Below are 25,093 nucleotides of genomic sequence, written 5' to 3'. Positions count from 1 at the left end.
CAAACCTTTTGTATTCCTATTTATACTGTTATACATGCATTTGAGCATGACATATGTGAAGTTACTGCACTGTAAACATATTTAAAATTGCAGTTTCATCATATCTGGTTAAGTGCCCGGTCCTATATGTGGCCCTGTGGTAGTGTTGATGAAAAATTGTGGCCCCCTCCAGCATTTAAGTTGCCCATCCCTGGCGTAAGATAAGTGACTATTGAAAGGGGAACTAACATTTGTGTCCACTGTTGTTACATCTAAAAAAGCCCCCCGATGAGGCGGTGATGTTTTTGGTAGCCCAGTGGCGGATCTCTGACATTACTGATAGATTAAATGAGTTCACTGAGTGTTGGCTGTGGTAATATAACGTGAACAAGCAACAGAGATAAATGGCGAGGACGTATCCTGTAGTTTAAACGCCAAAGACTCAACACGAAGTTGCTTTAGCGGAAACGACTTGACAAGCTAGCACCAAAGACGGCTAGCACCACGTTAAGCTAGCCAGTAGTTAAGGTTAGCCGGGTAGCTAATGTTATCTGGCAGGTCTATTCTGAGTGGAGCTGTGTGCCATCAGTAGGGGAAACGACAGGTGATTAGTATTGACAACCTAATCCGAGAGGATTTTGCGTATCCTATGATCTCGCAGCGCTAGTAGACTGTACCAAAATGTCCACCACTTCGTTGGATAAAGAATTACAGGAGCGACTGAGAGAGGCGTCTGCCATCGGGGATATCGACGAAGTGCGGACATTGGTGGAGAGTGGAGTAAATGTTAATTCACAGAACGAAATAAATGGCTGGTGAGTGTTTGGACGAATAAATATGCTCTACAGTACGTCAAACGAAAGCCGACAGGCGTTGGTTTGCTTCAAATATGTGTAAAGAACCAGTTTTTGACGCTTACTGAAAAGTTAAGTGGAGTCTATCTAATGCGTTGTTGCAGGGATTAAAGCTGGTTAGTGTTATCTTATTAGGCAGAGTAAGGCTTGTTAGTCAGTTGGACATGCCAGCGTTTATCCTGCTCATTCAAACACTAAACAATTCCCCTGTTAACTATACATTTAGTATAGATTATGCTATGAAGTGCCATTATTCCAGTCATCCCAAACCATCAGAAGGGTCCAGGCACTGTGGAGTAAAATCAGGCACATGGTTGCTCCAGTCATGAAACTGACAATCATATTCTCATTGCCACAGATCATTAGTTTGTAAGTCCAAACTATGCAATTCAATTCTGTCGTACATTGATAAAATGATTGTAGAATATTATCATGTTCCGCTTTTCAGGTAGTTCTGCAACTCCAACTTCCTAGTTCCTACACAACCTGTGTGATAATAGGTGGAGCTAAATAAATATCATTCTTATATTGTCTCCAGTACAGACTGGCTTTGTTTTAAGTCTATTTTATCAGCATATGTTTGATGTTTTAGTTCATTAATCTTTCCTTTCTCTCTCCAATAACCCCACCAGGACATGCCTTCACTGGGCATGCAAGAGGAACCATAAGCACATAGTGTCCTACCTACTCAGTTATGGAGCAGACAAAGAAATCCTCACGGCTAAGGATGAGTTGGCATCGCAGCTTACATCCAAACCAGAGATCAAACGACTCTTAGGAAGTAAACTACACCTTTCTTACCCTGTTTAAAGTCATATGATTATTTTAAGTATTTTATTATTACTGTCATGTGATGTACATGTTATAACCTCTATTGTTGGTGGTATGAGTGTATCTTTTGTTGTTTATGAATTTTACAGAAACAAAATCTGTCCAGGTTTTTATTTTGAGATGTTTTTAAAGAAATTGTTCTCTTTCCTGTGCACATTTTTACTGCAGTTGAAGTGGAGGAAATGCCTGAAGTCAAGGAGCCTGAGCTGCCAATCATCCCCAACTACCTGTCTAACCCGCCCTTCATGTACTCCAAGATGGATAACAAGTCCGAGCTCATCCTGGCACAGCAGCTTACACAGAATGGTTCTGGAGAACACGCTGGAGACACACAAAGCGATTCACCCTCTTTTTCCCCAACTCATGAGCCTCAGAAAACGCAGAGCCTGTTCTCTGATGGCTCCACTCCTCCTCCAAACCCTCCCAACCACAGCCAAGCCCAGGCTGGGGAATTCATTCCAGTGACTGAGCAAAATGGTGTGTCACCCAGCCAGGCCTCATCCCACAACCACGCTGTTGTTAACTGCACAGTGCCCATGGACCTGTCAGTTGAGCCGCACCTGGTCAACCATGCTGACTACCCGCATACAGTGGCACACAACGGCACCATGTGCTCGCCTCCGTTGGCCTCACCCAGCCCCAGCTTGGCCAGCAACGGCGGGAGCCAGGTCCAGGCCCCGGTGTCCGGCACTAACCCAACTATGAGCAGGCAGCAGTCTATTCCACAGCAGCTCAGCTACAGCCAGGCTGGTGGGCCCATGCCAGCCTTCCAGCCGTTCTTCTTCACCAGCACCTTCCCTGTCAATGTGCAAGGTGAGAGCGTAATCATGGGTTTTATAATGCCTTACCCCCTCATCCAAATACATGATGATAAACTTAGTTTAGAATGAATACATGAATGGGGAAATAGCTTTTTGCCTGGATCTATCCAACAATAAAACACCAACCAGCACCACTAAATTATATTTACATTATATGTGTTTCATTTAAAAGGCACAACCAATTCTAAAAAAAACAAAACAATATATAGACTCATACAGAATTAATCACCTTCAATGAAATAGAGAGTGAATCTGAGGTTTTCTTTCACAATCGTTTACACAATTGTTTACAAATGATTTTGGGTAAATCTTACTTATTGTGCCTTTTAAAATGTTTGAAAATAGAAATTTGAGTCAGTTATATGTGAATGGAGGTAAAGCTTACATACTCTCAGGTAAATGACCAATAAGAGCTCAGACATGACAACAATCACCTTTGTCTGTGTGTTGGCAGCCAACTCGTCAAACCAGAAAGGGCTCTTAGTGGATATGATCTGTCACGCTCACTTCCAAAAACGTGACCATCTTATATAGTGACTCATCTTTTCACCTTTTTTTAAACCCTCTGATCCACAAGCAATTTAAGGATTGCACTGCACTACGTCAATCGCAGCTCTGTGTTAAACACACAATCATGGCCATAGGGAGCACTCAAAAGGCTCAAAATGTCTTTTGTGTAGTGTAATGCCTTTACCACACGTTGGATTTCTTTGATATTTTATTTTACAGAAAGTGGAATAAAATGGAATCTATATACACAACATTTTTCATGTGCCCACAAGTGTTACCATTAAAGGAAAGAAAAAGGGGCTCCACATACTTTACGTAATCAACTATTTACATTTTTACCGCTGTTTGAAACCTCTCTTGTCCTCTCCCCTCTGCTCTGTGTAAATTGCCCATTGTAAAAGTGTAACTGCTGGTCTCAGCTGAATCATTTATTGCTACAAAGTTTTTTTTTTAGTTTTTTTTTACAGGAAGTGTACAGTGTGTGAGTAGGGGCTTTGAATGAGACTTGGAATAGTCATTTTGAGGAATTGGCACTATTTGAGATTACATTCGGTAGATTAGATTTGGTTATTTTTTCAGATGTATTAGTTTTCTTCGCCTTTTTTAAACATTTTCCTGGCTATGATAAAGCTGCTGGGGGGTTGTGGGGTTTAGCAGCTTAAAAAGCACAACATCTTTGTTAACGGAGTGGTGTCACTCTGGTAATGTTCTCTAGAGTTGGTGCTGAAGGTGCGTATCCAGAACCCCAATGCTCGGGAGAACGATTTCATTGAAGTGGAGCTGGACCGCCAGGAGCTCACCTATCGTTCCCTTCTGAGGGTCTGTTGCCGTGAGTTGGATATCAGCGCTGAGCACGTGGAGAAGATCCGCAAGCTGCCCAACACCATGTTGAGAAAGGTATGGGAAAGAAAAATACAGTTGAGCTGAAACCATTTGTAATTTCTGCACAATTAATCTTTTTAAATGTGGTTCCTATACGGTTTCCTTATAACAATGAATGAATCGTAAAGGTAACTGTTATTCTGTTATATTTTTATTGTCCTTTTCTGTACAGGACAAGGACGTAGCTCGGCTGCAGGACTTTCAGGAACTTGAGGTTGTGTTGGAGAAAGCGGAGGGTTTGTCCCTTTTCTCTGGGACTGGAGGCCTAACAGACAGACCGTGCTACAACATGAAGGCCTCCCGCCTCACCTACTAGAGCTGCCACAGAGCCTGAGGTCTCCCCGCTTATGATGGGCTTCTGTAGCTACCCTTCAAGCAACCATAACTAGTTGCCCGCCCAGGTCCCTTGTTACAGCTTTGTCTGGCTTTGGTGTCGCGCCAATTTCCTAACTGGGATTTGTTTTTTCAAAGTTCTGTAGCTATTGTCCTCCTCCCGTCTTCCTCTGGCCCTCCTGCCGCTTTTGTGTACCCAACCAGTTGTAAGCGATTACTGATGCATGGTGTCCTCGATTATGTACGAAAGTATTTGGGCCCCCTTTCTCCTCTCTTTATCTCTTTCTCTCCTCCCACTGCGCTTTGTGCCAAGGCTTCAGTGGGACAACAGAGGGAGACATTGGCTTGTCTTCCTCACAGACCGGACTTGAAGGGAATTCTGTAATAGCCTTATTTGGACACATCCTGGCTGGCCGTACTGGCTGTGGACTATGGTCACAGAGGATATGACCTGGTCTGATAAGACAAAGAGCAGAGGACGACAGGAAGGATTTACATAACTGACAGATAAGTTCATCATCAGTCCACCGGATAGGACTAGTTGGACTTGCACACTGCAACTTGAATTTCTAGGAAATTGACATATAGAGTGTTATCAGATGTCCTAGCTGGTGGTCAGACTTTCATACATGCTGTAGGCATAAACCTTAGTGTCTTTTCCTGCAGAGGGCATCAGTTACTGGCCTAATTGTTAGGGTGGAGGTCGTCTTACATCTGGTGAGACTCCGGACTAATAGTACTTCTATTTGCTGACCACACATACAGTACGCTTTAATCTATATCCACACAGGGATGGACACATTTGAGTGGGAGTACTGGTTTCCCCTACATATTTTAATCAGTCATACACTGTGGAAAAATAATTAATTAGCTTTGTTTGAATTGTTCTCTTTTGTGTCTTTTACATGTCAGACAAAAAAGTATATCTTAGAGATAAATGTGCAGCAACTTTTTTTTTTTTTCCTACAAAGCATTAGCACTTCTGCTTTGCAGGGTGTGCAATTAGGTTCAGTCAGCATAACACTTAGAGGGACAGTACACCCCAGAATCAAAAATGCATATCTCTCCTCTTACCTGTAGTGCTATTTATCAGTCTAGATTGTTTTGGTGTGAGTGGCAGTGAGTGTTGGCGATGTCGGCCGTAGACATGTCTACCTTCTCTCCAATATAATGGGGGTAAGTAGCACGTCGCTTGTTGTCTTCAAAGCACAAAACACCACAACAGCAATGTCTCTTTAAAAGGGCTACATGACATCACTATTGTCAAACTTCCCTGTGTATTTCAGACGTACACAAGAGCAGATATTGAGTTTTTCAAATGTATTTTGCTGTTTTGAGCACCGCAAGCGAAGTCTCCACAGCCACGATCTCCAACAGTCCACAACTCACACCAAAACAATCTAGAAAGAAATAGTGCTACAAGTAAGAGAAAAACTATGTATTTTTGATTTGGGGGTGAACTATCTCTTTAAAACTGTCAACTGTGAAGTATTTATTTTTATTTTTGCAAATATATTGATTCTTACTAATAAAGCGAGACTGTGCGCTTAAGTAGCAAGGCTCCGTAAAGGTTGTGTTCGAGGCTCCCACTTGATTTATCATGCAACTTCATTTCAGTTGCCGTCCTTCTTCTTTAACTGTGATTAGAATCAAAACCAAAAACTAATCTAGCCAGCAAAGATACTAACTGCAGAATAAACTATCACTGCTTCAGTAAAGAATGCAGCCTTGTTAGATTTTTTTCCCCAAGTGAAAAGGAAAGAAAATAACATTTAGCAAAGGAATTGATGATCCTTGTGTTTGTGTGACACTTTGTTTTATTATTGAGTGCTTCCTTGTTCCGAAATTTAAATTCTTATTTCTGACACGACTATCTTCGTTCTATATGTTAGGTAGATTTCTTTAAATATTAACATAGTTGGCTTCAGTAAAGAAAATGTAATGTTTTCTATACGGTTGCTTAATCAGAAGTGTCTGGACTAAATGACTGACAAGATGACTACACTAAAAACATTCTTGTACTGTACATTAACAGGTTAAAAAGGCACAGCCATGTTGTGTCTGATAGTAACGTGTATGCTGCTTTCGTCAACACTTTATATTTTGATTCTCAATGCTGGGGCTCATTGAATTGAAGCAGTGCAGTAGGCAGCCGCTACACATGTCCTACAATCAAAAAGTTTCCTACCCAGTGGTAATTGTTTACTGTTGAAATGTATACCTGAAGCTCTTACTGTATTTGTATGTTTTATGATATATTTTATATTAATTTGTATGATTTTTTTAACCGGTTAGGCCTGTTGTGTACGTGTCAAAAAAAAAAGATACGGAGTGAAAAAGTGCTGTCGTTGAAGCAGAGAAGTGCAATGTGTACGGTGGAGGGAAAAGAATGTTTCCAGAAAGTTTGCCGTGAGAAGAAAGGACTACCAAGAGTGCTTATTTTCTGTTCCCAACTATGTTAAATGCTTTATGAAGTGAAGTTGTGCCACATGTTTATGGCTGGTTGAGAAAGTGGGACAGTGGAGTGGAGAAAACACCCCCTTGGCCGTTTGGTGCCTCGGGTGACTGAGAGCAGCATGTTCAGAAATGAGTTTTTAAAGGAGATAACTAACATAATTGTATTTGTTGGGTTGCTTATTGTTCTAGAAAAAGCAGAATACAGTTTGACTTAACCTATGCATTCAGAGTCTGATATTTTTATATACAGTACATCCTGTGTACTTGTAGAAATGATCTTAGGCACTGTTAAAGTTGTGTTCTTCTGTTCTGGAGACCTGTATCTGTTCTTTGATAAAGCATGGTGAAATATTCCCTCTTTTCTCTCAAACTGACCTTGTGTCTTCTAAAAAGCATTTTATGTCCATCTGACCGATTGAAATTTGTTTTGTAAAGAGTATTTATATTAATGCTCACTTTAAATTAAGAGACCAGTTACATGTTTTGCTGGGCTTTTAGTTGCAGGTTATTTTTTGTTTGTACCTGCATGTGTGTGCTGGATGTTGAGGGGAAACTCCCCAATAATTCATTGAAATGTTGTTTCAACTGTGGGCCAGTAGAGGGAGCAGAAGAGCAAATATATACCACATACAGTAGTTATGGCACTTTAATAAGAGGACAGCCTTTTTTTGTTGTTTGGATATAATTGAATTCATAAAAAGTATTTTAAAACCTGCTGTTTGGATACTGGTCAATTTTATCTTTATAGACCCTCATATATAGAGAGATATTCTGTTTTTTATCAGTAATCTGAACATTGTTGGGTTCCACAATGACAAAATAAGACATTTAAATCACCTTGAAAACATAATTTTTCACCATTTTCTGACATTTTATAGACCAAATGGTTAAATAATGAATCGAGCAAATTGCAGGTAGAAAAATGGATAATGAAAATAACAGTTTGATCACCAGAATAATGAATGAATTTAAAGTAGCACCATTTAAAAAGCACATACGTTTATTAAGGTCATACCTGCACATTGGTTCCAATAAATCTGAATGATGAAATAAATAACCATTATCAATCTACACTATTACAGATACACATTTTCACTCATCGGTTTTGACTTCCTTGAAACATAATTGAACATGTCGCTTTATTACCACTTAATAATGCTAATAAAAAGCTTTCCTGGAAAACGTCCACATCTCAAAGTTCAGTATTGTTGTACCGTCCAGCTGTGGTTTTTCACTTTTGACCTGCATTTCCACAACAAGCCAACATTGTACATTCTGTTATGAACTTAACTCACGAGACATTTTGTTATGTTCCCGTTCTGATTTAAAGAACATAAACAACACCTAAGTTATGGTCGTACTGACACACTTGTGAGTCTGTGAAATCCTTAACCTCTTCAGTGAAACCAATACAATTATGTTCATGTGGCGAGCAGATGTTCAGTGCAATCTGGAGCGCACAAATATTGCATAATCTGAGCAGAATTGTGGTGAAAAGTTAAATGTGTGTGTGTGTGTGCATCTAAATATAGGGACCAAGGAATGTATGGCAATCAGGATATATACATTTCAGTGGACGGGCATGATTCTGCGCATGTGTGCCTACATGTCTGTCCATCGGCATGTAGTGTTAGTGTCTAGACTGGAGCTGAGGAATCAGCTTAGGGCCCTGCTGTGGCTGGACGTGTCTCTCTCCTTTGTTCTGGAGTGAGACACTCATAATAAGCTTAGTATGAACAGTCATAACACCTTCATTGTTTTGAACCAGCTCCACCAGCTTCCCAGGACTCAGTCGTGGGCAAGAGAGGCTGTGGACCTGCATGGTCAAGAACCCCTAAGAGCATTTTAGAAATGGAGGCACAAGGCGACGTTACTCACAGGTACGTGCCTTGGTCGATGTGCTTGGACTATGGCCCGTGGTACAATTTGTGCCCCTCTCTAACAGGCATAATGCTCAAAGCCAATATAGAGCTACTTATTTACAACAAAAATGCATGCATGACACTTTAAAGCCACTGAGAGATTAATGCTGGGGTAAGATGTACAGTAGCTTATACATTTACTGTATATTCCAACAAACTGCGGGACCCTGTGAGTGATTTATCCTGAAAGAATGTACTGGAGCTGGACTTACTGAACTGAAGTATAAGGATTTGGAGGAAGAAAAATAAATGCCAGGGTCATCCTATAAATGTGTGTCAGACATGTCATTCTTGAGCTCTGAAGGGGAACGTGATTAAAGAAATAGTTCCAACATTTTAGAAAATATTCTTAATCTTAAGTAATATTTTAAGTTGGATGAGGAGCCAAATCAGACATTTTTTTTTCTGAGGCTGTAGTATGCTTAGTTTTAATGCTACTGGTTGCATACAAGTATCACGTGAAACTTCCAGTTTCACGTGATACCTCCACTGGTACAAACCATGTTATGAGGGGGCTTAAAAGGTTAGAGTAAATTTTGGCAGGCGAAAAACAACTATGGCCTCTAACTCAAATAGCCAAATGAAAATTGGTTCTGTGCAACAAGATCTCCAACCTAAATGACAGAATAGGTCTTTTGTCAATATGACCCATAATGACCCATATGAGCGTTTCGCAGCTTGCGGTACAGAGTGGAGCGGAGCATTATAGGGCATATGTCATTATATGAGTTACACAGTGATGTAGTGGTTAGCACTCTTTCCTCCCAGCGAGAGGGTCGCCGGTACGACTCCGGCCTGCGGCTCTCCTGTGTGGAGTTGCATGTTCTCCCGTGCTCTTAGGTTTACTTGGTGACTCTCCCGTAGGAGTGAATGCGAGTGTGATTGTCTGTCTCTATGTGTGAGCCCTGTGACAGTCTGGCGACCTGTCCAGGGTTACCCCTCCTCTCGCCCAATGTCAGCTAGGATAGGCTCCAGCCACCCGAGTTTGGATAAGCGGTTAAGGAATGAATGTATGTCATTATATTTACACGATTGTAAAAAAAAAAAAACAACAACTGCTGGAAGTGACATAGTTACATAAAAACGTGATGCACAGAACCTGAGGCACGGATGTTCTGTGATGTTTAAAACACATCGGACACAAACCCCATTCTCCTGGTGAAAGTCAGAGGTATGTTCGACCCATCCACCACCCCGAGAGATAATTCCACCACTTGAAGTCAGCGTCACCGTCATTCATAAATTTTTGGCCCGCTAGAGGGCAGCGGTGGACAGTCTAAAACATAAACATGGGTCATATTTTGCTGCCTGCACAAGCGACCTATAGGATCGTTCTATGGGTAATAGGGTATCCAAAACTCTATGCTAATCCCATTCAGATTGAGAAAAAAATGATGCATACATGATTGTGATAAATTACATTCAAGCACTAGAGTCTAGAAGCTTTGCATCCTCATTAACTGCAAAACTTCATATTGCGAGAAAAAAAATAAAAAAGGACCTTGAGACATCTCTTGAGGTACAAAGCTGTTTTGGACTGGGCTCAAAAAGATAGTGAGCGTGCACACAGAAGGTCAAAGTCAAGGTCTGATTGCAGACAATGCATGTGCTGAAGGCAGATAGGCCGTCGGAGCGCCCTGCGTGGGGTCCACCGTGAGGCTTTATTCAATATGTGACATGCCCTGTAGCCCCAGTGTCGGCTATGCTGGGAATGCAGGGTCTCGAGGGGTGGAGGTTAGGGGTGAGTGGGTGGGCAGACACTGAAAACACAGCTTGACTGTGTTTATGCATTTGAAATTGAGAGCGTGTGTGTGTGTGTGTGTGTGTGTGAAATGGTATGTCATTTATGCATCCATTCTATGTAGGCGATTGTCGTTATAACCAGCCAATGTTGACCATATTCACTGTAGACTTGTATGTATTGTACATGCATGTGCATGAGTCTCACCTGTGTGTGTGTGTGTGTGTGTGTGTGTGTGTGTGTGTGTGTGTGTGTGTGTTTTCAGTGAAGGCTTACAGACACAGACCAGACTAAGACTGCAGGGTTCGGCCTGGAGAGCCTCGGGGCCTCTTTGGGCTCAGCAGGGACTCGCTTGGGAAGCTCAGTTTCCATACTCACATACACACTTATTTACACACACAGCAAGGCTGCTAAAATGTTAAATTTTCTGTTATTATGAAGATAAAATGTAGACCAGCAAACTTGCTTAGTATAGCTCCTAAAATACAATAATGCCGTGTCACTGTGTGGTCAGATCGGTACATACTCCTTCTTCTTTCCCTTCATGTTCTTAAGCGAACAGACCACCAGCCTATTTGTTTTGTTTTGAAGCCCCCTTTTCTGCTACACTTCCTGGAATTGGCTTTTTGGGAACAAACCGAGTATTCACAATATGAAATCAAGCTGTCTACTTGTTGTGTCTTCATACAGGTCAATATTCTGAAAAGCCTGATCCCCTAAAGTTTAACTATCCGTGTTATCAGTGGTGGACAAAGTATTCATATCCCTTGTTAAAGTAAAAGCACAAATACCACACTGTGAAATTACTCCACTACAAGTAAAAGTCCTGCATTCAAAACTTATTTAAGAAAAAGATAAAAACAATAATAATATATATATACATACACTACTGGTCAAAAGTTTTAGAACACCCCAACTTTTCCAGAATGTTATTGAAAATGATGCAGTTTAATGTAAATCATAGAATCAATTTAGAAAGGAAGATGTATTCTAAACTGTTGACTCATCCAAGTAGCACCTTAACAGAAAGAACAGCTGAACACACTCAATGGAAATCAAATATTCTTCAGAAAGTTCTTCCCAACTCTGTTGCAGAAGTTCCCTTAAATGTGGAGCAACTTGTAGGTTGTGAGTGATCAAGAAAAGTTGGGACACCTGTAGGAATTAGTAGCAACTTATCAACTTTCAAGCCTCCGTTGCTGCAGAACTGCTTTACGTTTTTAACCCATTTCTTGTTCCCTGAAAAAGGCTTTTTTGTATTATTCTGAAATGTACATTTTTTTTCAGTTTTGGTTAAGCTTACCTTTTTTTATTTACCTCTGGCAGTTCCAGTTACCTTTGTACCCTTTCAAGCTGTTCATTGGACTTGAACTGCTTGAATTTCAATAAAAAAATAGAAAAATTGTGGTGTTCTAAAACTTTTGACCGGTAGTGTATTTATATTATATATATTCATGTTAAATCTGGACCTGAAAAGTAACTTAAGCTGGCAGATAAATGTAGTTGACTAAAAAGTATGATATTTGCCTGTAAAATGTTACATAAAATGGAAATACTCAAGTACCTCAAAATTGTGAGTAAAACATACTTAGTTACATTCCAATACTGCACGTTATCACTACCAACACTACACAGCATTGCAACATTGATTATGGTGAATTTGGTCATAGCAGAAGTAAGTACTGCTAAAAAAATGTAATGTTTTTAATTTATACATTTCATAGTCAACTTTTGTGTTTTAGTATTAACACAGAGACTTTAGGTATGTGGAGACATGTTTTTCATGCCAAGTTACACCACTTATCCTGAATGACAAGAACATTTGCATTTTTTTGGTCACCACTACTAAGAGCTACTGGGGCATTTTCCAAAGTATTTTCTTTTTATTAAAGGCCAAAAACTCAAGAGTGCACCATCATCTGGTGCACTTTCATACTTTTATCCCCTATCTGGATGGCTGCTGGTGGTGTTGCATTTTTTGAGGTCCAGAAACCTTTAGAGGAGAAAGAAAATGAAGTAGGAGGATAGAGGGCTTCACTTGATAACTGCCCACAGTGTATATAGCCATTAACAATTAACAACAACAATAACAATAAATACACAATGTGACACATACTGTATATACTCAAGCAGTTTGAATGAACATTTTGGTTCATTTGAGTGCAGAAGTCAAACCAGAACAGGATCTCCAAAAAACTAAGAGGGAGAAGACACTGAGTTTGGTGCCATCTTCTGGAGACTGGCTATTTGTTCAGATGGAGAAGAGCTTTACAGTAAACAGTATAAATCATCATGCAGCATCAAAGTATGTGGTAAAACAGAAATGTGTTTATACATAGAATAATTTAAGACCCATAATATATCCTCTTATATTAAACCCTTGACTATATTAAGCATTAGCTAAAATGTGACAAAGTCTGTTAACTGATAGAGTTGTGTGACTGCAAAACACTTTTATATAGATCATATTCAGTAGCTTGTATCTTTACATTATATTTTAGAAGCTCCAAAATGTTTATTTTTGTCGTTAATTGTCTAGTGAATGTTATCTACTTTACGTTTTTGCTTAATATGTCCTTGTCCTCTGCAAGCTAAGGGTTAAGGCAGCCAGCCTTGCGCACAGGTGTCTCGCCAGTCCTTTCTGAAACAGCGCCTGCAAACTGTTGGCGAACTTTTTTTCCCCTTTAATTAAGTTGATCATAACTGTAACTCAGCTGGGATTTGCTGTCCGACTAGACAGGCCACTGTAATTCATGTAGTTAGATCTTAAGTGGGTTTGCTGACCGCAGCCCTAATCTCTCGCTACTATTAAACGTGGAGCGACTAACCTGGAGAGCTCTCCACATCGACACCGGTCCCTGCACGCTCCCATTCCGCTGCTTTCCTGCTGCATCTGATTCCAGTGGTTAGACAAGTAATTGCGCGACGGTTTGAGTATAGTTTACAGAAGTTTTTTCGACTTTAACGTGTTGCGTTTTGAAGATTTTTTTCCCCCGTTACGCATCGGATATGTGGTGGATGCTGTTTCCCCGATGGATTTGGTTTCTGCTGGGACATTGTTACACTATTCTGATTTATATGGACAGCTGCCGCGTGAGAGCAATGCCCATGCCCATGTCTGTGGCAAAAGTGGTGTACTCTCACGCAGGTCTGTGCCCGAACGACTTGAACCCGAACCTGTGGGTGGATGCTATGAGCACCTGCATGCGCGAGTGTGAATCTGACCAGGTGAGTGGACCTGAAGCTGACGGGGATGTAGCCCTCTGCGAGTGAAATGCGGAGACAAAAGGGGACAATAGGAGATCTGGACATAGGGTCTGCTATGTCCTTTAGTAGACCAGGATCTTGAATGTGTTTTCACTGTGCATGAGGTGCTGCATGTGGGATTAAAAGAAAAATACTAAACAGAAACATAATTAGAAAAATACTCTTACCGACGTCTCATTTTTAACTAAATTTCCCCCCTTCAAGTTTTTTTAATTCATGCTGTCATGATGAGCAGATAAAAGTCAACAGTCACCCAGACTGAGAAGTTTATTATTATTATTATTATTATTATTTTCCACAAAAACACAGTAGGTATAGTGCAGTAAAGTATCCCAAATGATTTATTCAGAGTCCTCCCCTGTTTGAATAAATAAAAAGATATATTATCAAACACATTAAAAAAAAGAGAGAGCACAAAGAAAAAGAACATAATAGAATACTGAACATATGAACAGGAACATCTGCATAAATTGAATATGAAATTATAAAATTATTTAACTGTCCTAAAGTTTGCAAGGAAGTTTCAGTGGTATACTCATAACTGGATATCTGAATTTCATCAGAAAAATAACTGATGTTTTGATGCTGATTTTCTTTTTTGCCATGTTGAATATATGGCAATGTCTAAAGATAATCTTTTTAAAAAGTTTAAATTTGTTTTTAATCTAAATCTCCTAAATCTTGGAGATCTTGCCTGTAATTCACGTTAATTCATTAAATAATTCTCTGATCTAAATTCATCACAGTGAAATCTGTGGGTAATATTTGTTTAACGAGGATTTCACCAAAAATCAAAATTTTTTCTCTGTTTAATGCAGTATTTTTATTCCACTACAGTAGTAGAAATGTTTTTTCTTCTTCTTCAACTTTAGGACTGTGAGACATTTGAGAAGTGCTGCCCTAATGTATGTGGTAACAAGAGCTGTGTGGCATCACGCTATATAGACGTCAAAGGCAACAAGGGCCCCATAGGAATGCCAGAGGGCGCCACCTGCGACAAGTTCATGTGCTCTCAGCAAGGCTCCGAGTGTGACATCTGGGATGGCCAGCCTGTTTGTAAGTGCCGGGACCGCTGTGAGAGAGAACCCCACTTCACATGCGCGTCTGACGGCATGACATACTATAACAAGTGCTACATGGATGCAGAGGCCTGTTCCAAGGGTATCTCTATCTCTGAGGTCACCTGCAGGTAACATGTTAAGTATTTTAAGTCTCTACTTATTTTGTTTTTGGTGTGATAAGGTAAAGTTGTCTTGTTTGACATTTGAAAAATCTTTCTGGCTCTAGCATAGAAAGATAAAGGTATTCTGTGTGTAATTAGTCAAAATAATAATTAGAGGGGGACTATTATGCTCATTTTCATGAACAACATTGTATATATAGAAAATAATAAAAGCATAATAGGTCGCCTATAAAGGAGAATCTTTTACCCCTTTTCGACCAACGTGAACCTTGTTCTTGTGCTGGTTCATAGGTGGTTCAACTTGCAAACCTTCTCAGAAGCTGTTTGCTTTTCCGCAAGCACAATAACAATTGTCTCTTTACAAATGTTGCGGGCCTACATTGGCATCAAGACACGACTCCAACACATTTGTGCTGCTCGTCTTGATCGATATGGACTGCGATTACGTTCGTTCTTATTAGGTGCGTTTCCATTATAGTCGAATACCCAAAATGAGGCGGGTCTCCCTCACCGAAACACCCCTAATTTGAATGTGAGCCGCCCCAAGCGGCCGTTTGACTGGCCGTTTTTTGGCCCTGTCAAAGAGCAGGGCCATTTTTCTCAGCTGAAAAAAGCCTGGTTGCTGATTGGATAGAATGCTAAGCGGGATGTGATGTAGTACTCCACGCCACAACAACACACGCCATTTTTAAAAGCCGGCGAAGTAGCGAGTAGTCACACAGCAAGCTCTGTTCCTTCCATCTCGGCTTCTCCTTCCTTTTTGTTTACGTTGGGCGCGTCTTCCGTGTCGCGAATCGATTACGCGGCAATCGAAAACCATACGTCACCCTTGGAGTCTCGTAAATCCCTCTGGGGCCTTTTTTTTTAATGGAGACACGCCGAGTGAGCGGTCGAGTGAGCGGCCTTTTGAAAGGGCGTGGCCTGAAACTTTCCCAGCGGCCACTTTTTACCCTAAAGGAAACGCACCTATCAATACTGAACGTAAGATGTTGGTGTTAGCCTTTGTTGTAAGCTAACACTAACCTGTGCTAATCACATTGCAGTTAAAAACATTTAAATTAAATTAATGATACATGTTTTAGTCGGTCTTGTTGGTCATGATAATCCCGCCCCAGCCCCTGACGTAAGCGATTTGTTGTTCAAGACCAGCAAAGAGTTGGTGCCTATCTGGAACCAGTTTTCCTGGCTGAGCACCAGGCTGTCGAAATGCAGAAAGAAAGAAAGAACTGGTTCAAGATTAGGCTATGAACCGGCCCTTGGGGGCATTTGACATATCCTTGCTCTGATTAATTCCTTTCTTATTCAACCTTCTTACAGGTATCACCTGACCTGGCCAAACACCAGCCCTATCCCAGCAGAGACCACCTTACATCCCACCACCGCCCTCCAGACCACCCTCCCAGCCGACATCCAGCTTCCCACCATACACAGCGGCCTCACCCAACAGGCTGTTTTTGTAGGTGAGACAGCGAGCTTCCTGTGCGAGGTGTCTGGAAAGCCACATCCGGAAATCACCTGGGAGAAACAACTGAAGGGCAAAGACAACACCATAATGAGACCGAATCATGTCCGCGGAAACGTTGTGGTCACTAACATTGGCCAGCTGGTCATATACAATGCACAGCTTCAGGATGCCGGTATCTACACGTGTACAGCTAAAAATGTTGGGGGAAGTGTATCGGCACACTTCCCCTTGGTAGTGATCAGGAAGGAGGCGAAAGGTAAGAATGTAGAGGGGAACAGTACCAACCTGCCATTTCCAGCTCAAGAGTGTCTCAAGAGTCCAGACACAGATGACTGTGGAGAAGAAAGCATGAGCTGGTACTATGAACCAAAGAGGAACAATTGCTTCACCTTCACGTACAGTCAGTGCAATAAAAACCGCAACCATTTCGACACCTACGAAACCTGCATGCTGTCATGTGGAGGAGAGCTGGCGGCTCCCTGCAGCCTCCCGAGCCTCCAAGGGCCCTGCAAGGCCTATGAGCCTCGCTGGGCTTATAGTAGCCGTCTCAAAAAGTGCCAGTCCTTCGTGTACGGAGGCTGCGGCGGCAATGAGAACAACTTTGAGTCCAAAGAGGCCTGTGAAGAGATGTGTCCCTTTCCGAAGAACCACAACTGCAAGGTATGTAAGCCCAGAGCCAAGATGGTCACCAGCTTCTGCAAGAGCGACTTTGTGATCCTCGGGCGTGTGACCGAGCTAACAGAGGAGCAAGAGTCAGGCCACGCTTTGGTGACAGTGGAGGAGATCTTGAAGGATGAGAAGATGGGTCTGAGGTTCTTTGGCAAAGAGCCCCTTGAGGTGACTCTACTCAACATGGACTGGAACTGCCCCTGCCCCAATGTCACCACAGCCGACGGGCAGCTCATCATCATGGGGGATGTTGAAAATGGGATGGCCGTCCTGCAGCCCGACAGCTTTGTAGGCTCCTCCAGCGCACGTAGAATCAGGAAGCTTCGTGAGGTTATCCACAAGAAAACCTGTGATTTCCTTAAAGATTTCACAGCCATCCAGTAGAGTCTTCTAAAAGTTGCACACTCGCTGAGAGTCAGTTTTGTTGTTTTCTGATTATTCAAAGCTCCAGTGACCTCATCAGTCTGACCGACTGCCACAAACTTAAAACGAGTAACTTATCTGTAACATTGGATGTTTTTCTCAGCCCAGTGGCTAGGCAAAAATATTGGCACCGACATTTCTGCAAACCACGGACACCGTATTCCCTCAATTTAAAGCCGGGCCCCTATTAGTGACCGGCCTCATTTAGTAACCGGGTGTAAAAACAATTTTTAGTAAAGAAAAGCCGGCCTCTTTTATAAGCCGGGTGTCTTACCGGTGTTATGTCAAAGTCTGTTCCCCCGTCGATATATGTACCCCTTACCTTAACCTGCACCAACCTGACCTCTGACCCCAACCAGTCGTCCTTTAAGTTGCTTAACATGACCCCAGGTTTACCTTAACCCCAAACAGTTCTCTCTACAAGGCCTAACCTTAAACTTAAATCCTAACTCCAACCGCGGAGGTGATGCTACGGACAACACCATTCAGGAAACATCATTTGACGGGGTAACAGATTTCGACACAACACCTGTACTTTGAAGTTTCACCACACGAGTTAGTACTGTAGGTAAATGTCCTATTCATTCTCTGTAAAGTTGAGCCGTTTATGCAGGTTCTTTTGGGCTTTTTAGTAGTTTAGACATTTTAAATCCTGCTTAAAATGAACATTCAGCGTGCTGTTCATTGTTTGTTTACATCCGAGTACTTCCAATATGGCCGACATCCGGGTAACTGGCTCCAATGCGCTGTGTAAAACACTCTAAAAAGTGCCGGTCAGAGCTGCTCTGATTTTCTTTTTTTAATAAAAGCCTCCTTCAAATAATAGCCTGCCCCTATTATTTTCAACACCTGTTAGCAGGTGCCATGCAATGTTCCATGGCTTTTGTGCCTAACCTAACCACGCCCTCACCGGTTGTGAACTCTTGGGATTAACGTGTCATTGGCCGTCTATTTCAGACAGAATTCTTCTTCTCCTTCCGATAACTTTGCTTTCTATTTTGCAGGGGCACCGCCCACTACAATTGTGATTGGTTAAAAGAAATACAAACAGCCAGAGTGTGCCAGACGTATCCTCAATGCTGACAGCGCTTTGAAGATAGGTCCTGCTATGCAAAACTAACGTATCTGTGGTTTGCGAAAACGTACAATGCCAACACCTATTCTGACAAACTGGGTTTTTTGTTCTTTCCTTAGTTTTTACCTTTGTCACTGATCATTTCTGTCAGATGCTGCATCAAAACTCTTTTTTGTTGTCCACACCTTGGACATGCTGTCTGAAAAAGGCAGGAAAAATAGTATTAGTCATAAGTATTTACCCTGTAAAAAGTATTTAATCTTTATAACTGTTCTCTAAAAAAGCATTATAGGGTTTCCTTTTTCAAATGTTATCTTAAATACACTATTATCATTCATTTAAGGGTATGTATTGATATGATTGGTACGTTTGCTTTATTTTTTTGTGCGTTATTCCATCTGTCTGGAGCACTTTAGCTCACAACGATGCAATTTGAAGCCTCAGTTTATTTACCAGAATCAAATAAGCTCTTCCATATTTTGTGGAATTTATTTTGATAAGTTTTAATTTACAATACAGAATATGTATGTGGACTTCTGTACTTTGTATTTATTTTTCTTGATCTACTTCTTATATATATATAAACATAAACATTATCTTTATAGATACATAAACTGTATACAGGCATAAGGTAACTATTTGAGTCTAATTACATAGAGAGCAAACATTTTTTTTATGTTGTCTATAATATATTAGTGTCCATTAAAACCTTTATGACATATAATGGCAAAATGAATAAAGCTGATTTAGAGAATACTACAGGTGTCCTTGCTTTGTCATGTTGTGTTGTTCCCTGTGTTGAAGACAAAATACCCAACATGTTCTGAGCTTATCAAAGGGTTCATGCAGGCAGTGCATCCCTCCATCCATGTCCTCCTGCTCTTCCTTGTATTTCACACACACAGGGCCTAGTCTGAAGCAGGTCACATTCCAGCCCAGCTGTGGTGGCCCGCAGAGCTGTGTGTTGTGTTGTGTCTGGGTCTGGGGCCCTCGCATAGCACACACCCCACCGGCCATCTATTGGCCTTGTGCGGCCCCTTTCATGTGCAAGAGGCCGGGGTGAAGGGGAAGAGGAGGAGGAGGTCTCTCTCTTTCACTCACTCTGTTGGCCACATCTGTGTTAAAGGGGTATAACAGAGAACAGAGAGAGGAATGAAGGACAAATTAGGGGATGTAACTCCTAAAGCTAAGATGTAGCTTTGATTATGTAGAATTGTAGAAGTCCCAGCTGTTCGTGCTGGAGCTTGTGGCTAAATCCTGATGTGGAAAAGATTGAAAAAAATTAAGTATAAAGGTGCAAACAGTTGCAATGTCAGGTAGAATCAATCAACGCTAGATCTGTAGGACACCTTAGGAACAAAATATGTCACCAGGTCCAACAGGGCATACAGGAACTAGAACTTAAGGAGCAAACTAACCAGTAGGCGTTCTCCCCCTTCCCCCTTTGCCCTTATATCCCCTTCTCTAACCCCCTTTCCTCAGCCTTCTTCCTCAACTGCCTGCTCACTCAGACCAACAGCCAGCCAGCCTCGAGTGGCGACCTCTGACCCCGCTAATGAAAAAGAGGCCACTAAGGAAAAGGCTACTTTCATTAGAACTGTTGACAAGTGTTAAGTGACTGGCCAAGCTCCAGACTAGTTCTGCACAGACCCCTTGATGCTCTACACATCACAGCCGGCTGCTGATTTCAGTATCAAGTTCACTTAGAGACCACCAGCCAGGCAGCTTGCCAGACAGACCATAATAATAAGCCAGACAGCCGCAGGCACAAGGGGGTGGGTTGGGGGTTGGTGGGGGGGCACAATGCCCCCGGTGACACAGGAATTGCAGTGTTCTGAGGGACGGTCGACTTTCTTTCCACAAAACTAATACACAGCAATGGGTGAAGAAACTAACATAATGTACACATGCCCAAAAACTGTACATTATTAAAAGGCGAAAAGCTAGTTTATTTAAAAGATTAGACCCATTATAGTGTCATACTCACGTTGAACAGTTAAGAAGTGGATTGAAATCAATGCAGCAGAAGCAGGGATATGTTGTTGTTTTTTTAAATTGCATGCCTTCCTCTTCAAAACCTGCTGCCTACACTGTCGAAAAAGTCTTCCAAAAATGTCTTGTATTGATTAGAAGGTTTTTCTTGTTTTTTCTACATTAAGTGCAAATGATGTAAAACAAATGTTTTTATTACAAATATTTACCATAAAATCAAAGAAATTAAATCTGTAATAAATATCATGGAACATTAAAGGTTTCTTTTTTCCTTTTCACTGTATTTTTCAATTGTTTAATGGTATTGAATGTTAAATAACAGTGAATCTGTTTTTGTTACAATAAAAAGCTTAAATTTAACGTAAAAAAAAATTGCCCAACACATATTAAAGTAAAAAACAACAACAACATCAACCTGTAGTTATACTACAGATATACTTCTTAATACATATCTGAACTCTAATCTTTAAAGAATTATCTGTAAAATAACTATTATTTGACGGTAAGTTTTTGGCAACTTTTGCTGCCACACATTTTGCTCTTTTTTTTTTTTTAACCTTTTTTATTTTGAAGAAGTACTTGACCCACAATTCTCAACTCTTCCACCAACAGTTTGATGGAGATTCTGATGTGTTATGCTATTATTTATTATTTCGTTAGTCTCAAGCTTCCCCTTTGATGTGATACACCAAGATCAAAGAGTCGTTTTTCTGTCTACTGTGTGCACCGGGAGACATTTGGATTGGCAGAGACATGTCTGCTGTGAAATATTCTTTTTTTGATAACTCTTGGTCAAAAACATTTACATTTCGTTTTAGGAAGAAAGAGAAATATTTTAAGATAGAAATGTGGATAAAGAGAAAATGTGTGAGGATGCAGGTCGATCATCTTGGGGAGCTGCTGTGTGCACTCAGTGAGGTGAACTGTAAACACACATACACTCACATAAGCACATGTCACACAGTATATTCAGGGTTGTAGTGGTAGGTTGATGAAAGGGTGTAAATTACTAGGTCAATGGATAAGTAAGGAAGTGTGTATCCTTAGTTGTCCTGCATAAACCCTCCATTACCTGACTATAGTATATATAGTATATATATATATATACTAGTATATACTATAACCAGGAGTGGAAGGTACAGATTACATTTACACAGGCAAGAAGCGCCTGTGGCTACATAGGCCTACACCAATTCGCTCTGGATTTCCATGCCTGACCCATCTAATCTGTAAGTCTATTTAGCCTACCTATTTTACGGAGTTTTAAAGTGTGCTACATGGTTCAATTTTCCAATAATATTCGAATAGTTTCCAGTGAATATCAATGTTCAATGTGTATGTGCTGGATGGTGTGCACACCGATTGCAATTTTCTGGCCGATCACCGATCACCGATTTTTAAAAAGCTTGACCTGCCGATTCCGATTTTGGCCGATACCGATTTTTTATAACTCACAGCATACACCTTCAATGTTTGAATCTTATTATATTGAAAAACAATAACGCAGCAGTATTTTTCTTTAAGAAATAAAGGAAATCACAATGTCTGAGGTAGTTAATAAAATATTGAACTTAAAATAAATAGCAACAATTTACAGGACAAACTAACAACAGAACTGCAACCATAAATAAAGTGGGTTTTGTTCTGTTCAACATACAGACAACTAGGGAGGGCATCGATTTTCGAATATTCAAATAGTCATTAAATCATAAAAAATCGAATAGTTCATCATATCTGGAAGAAAAAAAAGTTGTATTACTGGTGCCTTCCACACGGGGGCAGCATAGCATTTGATGATATAGTGTGGCGGCTAGATGCCAAGCTGTAGAAGAAGAAACAAACGGAGAGGGTTTTCCACATTCGCCGCTGATCATAAACATAGTGATCGGGATTTAACCAGCATTGCTAACTGTGCACAGAGTGTCCGGTGCTTGTTGTAAACAAACAGAGATCGCTAAGGCCGCGTTCAGACTGCCAGGCAAAATCCGATTTTTAGCCCATCCAGATTGGAACTGGATGGCTCTTTTGAAGTCTGAACAGTCACCAATCACATGAAATCCGATTTTTGCGAACCGGATCGAAACCACCTTCGGGAGGTAGTTTCAGATTGCGTAGATTCAGATGCGTCTCAGTCTGAACCGCTCCAAGTCCAGTCATGCTACGCCGCACACGTAGCGCCGGCAGCGCGGAGACGAGGTGTCCACCGGCAGCCGCGCCCGACTCATGCGGGCCCGACGGGGGCGTCCATCTGCCCGGTTTCTCCCCTGGTGCGTCTGAGATGTTCTGCACCTCTACTGGACAGTGATAAGGCCAATATACTGAGGTGACATGCCTCCCTCATGTTTGTTGTTGTTGTCGCAATTATATGACGTCTGACGCGGTGACGACGTCAGACGCTCTGACGCCGTTACTATGGCAACCTGTCAGATCAGTCAATAATGTGGCCCAGTCTGAACAGAGCCATATCTGATTTGGACACTTGCTAAAAATAGTGTGGACAGTCAGCCCTAGTAGGAATCTGATTTGAATCAGATTCGCCTGCAGTCTGAACGCGGCCTAAGTGAACACCTGCTGTAGCAGCAGCACATACACACTGTACTGCTACAGAACTAACTGTAGCTAACTGCCGCTAACAGCGGCTCTTCTTAACGAGCTGGCCTCTGGCTCAGAGCTGCCAAGTGTCACGCTTTGAGTGTGACAGTCACGCAATTTAACCCATTCTCACACAACACGCCACACTTGACATTTCTCACGCTTATATTTCCCCATTCAATACTCTTTATTTATTTTTTTCATGATAATAAACTTTCATCCTCGCGGCCTAAATCCGATAAATAAACCAATCAGAAGCAACGTAAGGCGGGTCTTGGCGTCTCTAACTTTCTTTCACACACAACAGCGCTGACATTTAAAACCCACTCGACGTTGCTTGAAGACAGATGGTAATTAACTACTCAATTTTGTTGACAGTTGATTCACTGTTTCTCCTTGAGTTTCCTAGTTAATGTGTACTGTTTTAAGGCTGCTATAAGTCTATCACTGTCCTGTATTTGTTGCAGAGCTGTGTAACATTTATTTGCCTCTTCTCTTGACCAGTTCACACTTGAAAAAGAGACTCTAACGTTAGTCTCAATGTGTGTGTGTGTGTGTGTGTATGTCAGAGTTACAGACTTGTGAATATCAATTTAGACCCCTCTAAAGCAGTGTTTCTCAAAATTCTAAATTTCAAGGTCTATCCTTAACTCTGACAGTATACAAATGGAACCAAATTAGCTTTATTGGCATGAATGGTATCAACCTTTGTCGCCAAAAGCAGAACATACATACAGACATGCAATTCAATTACAATACAATTAATACAATACATTAAATATTAATACAAACATATTAAATATTTTACATTAAATATATTTCATATTAAATCTCTCTCCTTCACGCTCTCGCTCTCTCTCTCTTTTGGCAAACATGGCGGAAGGCGGAGCAGACACGCCCATAGACAAATAGACGCAGCATCGGCTGCACCTAAATTACTTAAAAAAGACACAAAATGACAGAAAAAAGACACATTACTAAAAAAAGACACAACATTACTAAAAAAGACACAGAATGAACAAAAAAGACACAAAATAACTAAAAAGACACAAAATGACAGAAAAAAAGACACAAAATAACTAAAAAAAACACACAAAATGACAAAAAACTAAATTACTTAAAAAAGACACAAAATGACAAAAAAGACACAAAATGACAGAAAAAAGACACAAAATAATTAAAAAGGACACAAAATGACCAAAAAAAGACACAAAATAACTAAAAAAGACACAAAATGACCAAAAAAAGTGCCATGGGAAAGAGAGAAAGATGGCCTATATTTTGCATTTTGTTGTCCAAGTAGCTGTTACTTTGTTCAGTGACAATAAAGCTCAATCTAATCAATTCTAATGACTGTTGATTGAGGGTGTGTGGTGGCAGCGGGGCTCAATGGGTGCTCAGCAGCCCTAAAGCTCTGACCCTCGACTCGCCCCTGGCCGCTGGCATGTAGGTGAGGACATCAGTCTTAAGGAATAAATCAACGTTAAAAGGCCAAAGGCATCATGGTGCTAGAGTCTCACTCTTGTCATTTTCTGAAACTTGGCAGCCCTGCTCTGGCTTGTTAGCGGCTCGTTAAGAAGAGTAAGAAGGAGTCGCTGGATTTGTCTCCAGTCGCTTTCTTGAAAAATAGTTGCTAAGTGGGGGTCTGAAAAGTTGCTGAATTTAGCAACAAAGTTGGGAGCACTGCTTCGCCGGTGGGGGGTTATTATCTAGGTAGATAAGATCGCTAGATATGATCGGTTTGGCGTAAAGGAATCAGCCGATCGCCGATCCCGCAAAATTAAGGAAATCGGCACCAATCGATCGGTGCACCCCTAGTTTTATGGAGTTGCAGACATTGTAGTGGTCTTCATGTATGTAATTCAGGGATGACATTAATGTTGTTTAGCGTAATGCCCATAATCATTTGATATGAGATACTTACATGCAATATAGTATATCAGCTAATTGGGTTCATGTTAATGTACTTTTAGTGCTATTTAGTATACTGCGTAATATGCTATCTCACGATTAGCATGCTAACGAATACATACATCCAACGGGCACTGCACTAGTGATAATTATTACAATAAAATGGCCTAGCAGAAAAGTTTGACC

The 25,093-nt window shown here is 41.0% G+C and overlaps 2 protein-coding genes across 2 annotated transcripts; both read left to right on the top strand.

Annotated features, from left to right (window-relative positions):
- The first annotated feature begins 242 nt into the window (after window positions 1–242).
- Window positions 243–6,755, top strand: ankrd40 (ankyrin repeat domain 40). Its single transcript, XM_059347586.1, has 5 exons — window positions 243–794; window positions 1,466–1,614; window positions 1,833–2,477; window positions 3,711–3,892; window positions 4,050–6,755. Exons 1-5 carry the CDS (start codon window positions 661–663, stop codon window positions 4,191–4,193), a joined length of 1,254 nt encoding a protein of 417 aa, XP_059203569.1. The 5' UTR covers window positions 243–660; the 3' UTR covers window positions 4,194–6,755.
- Window positions 6,756–12,806: 6,051 nt separating this feature from the next.
- Window positions 12,807–18,427, top strand: LOC131983563 (WAP, Kazal, immunoglobulin, Kunitz and NTR domain-containing protein 2-like). The gene is made up of 3 exons (XM_059348294.1): window positions 12,807–13,558; window positions 14,470–14,786; window positions 16,098–18,427. Exons 1-3 carry the CDS (start codon window positions 13,340–13,342, stop codon window positions 17,296–17,298), a joined length of 1,737 nt encoding a protein of 578 aa, XP_059204277.1. The 5' UTR covers window positions 12,807–13,339; the 3' UTR covers window positions 17,299–18,427.
- The last annotated feature ends 6,666 nt before the right edge of the window (window positions 18,428–25,093 follow it).

This window comes from Centropristis striata, chromosome 13 (genome assembly GCF_030273125.1).
Source record: "Centropristis striata isolate RG_2023a ecotype Rhode Island chromosome 13, C.striata_1.0, whole genome shotgun sequence".
NCBI classification, from domain to species: Eukaryota; Metazoa; Chordata; class Actinopteri; order Perciformes; family Serranidae; genus Centropristis; species Centropristis striata.
This window is presented reverse-complemented; position numbering and strand designations above follow the sequence as displayed.

What these genes read in the sequence shown, in the direction of transcription:
- ankrd40 (XM_059347586.1), top strand. Translation starts at nt 661, where the DNA reads ATGTCCACCACTTCGTTGGATAAAGAATTACAGGAGCGACTGAGAGAG. An exon ending in CAGAACGAAATAAATGGCTG is followed by an intron (nt 795 to 1,465) that starts GTGAGTGTTTGG and finishes TAACCCCACCAG; the next exon opens with GACATGCCTTCACTGGGCAT. An exon ending in CCAACACCATGTTGAGAAAG is followed by an intron (nt 3,893 to 4,049) that starts GTATGGGAAAGA and finishes TTTTCTGTACAG; the next exon opens with GACAAGGACGTAGCTCGGCT.
- LOC131983563 (XM_059348294.1), top strand. Translation starts at nt 13,340, where the DNA reads ATGTGGTGGATGCTGTTTCCCCGATGGATTTGGTTTCTGCTGGGACAT. An exon ending in GCGAGTGTGAATCTGACCAG is followed by an intron (nt 13,559 to 14,469) that starts GTGAGTGGACCT and finishes CTTCAACTTTAG; the next exon opens with GACTGTGAGACATTTGAGAA. An exon ending in ATCTCTGAGGTCACCTGCAG is followed by an intron (nt 14,787 to 16,097) that starts GTAACATGTTAA and finishes ACCTTCTTACAG; the next exon opens with GTATCACCTGACCTGGCCAA.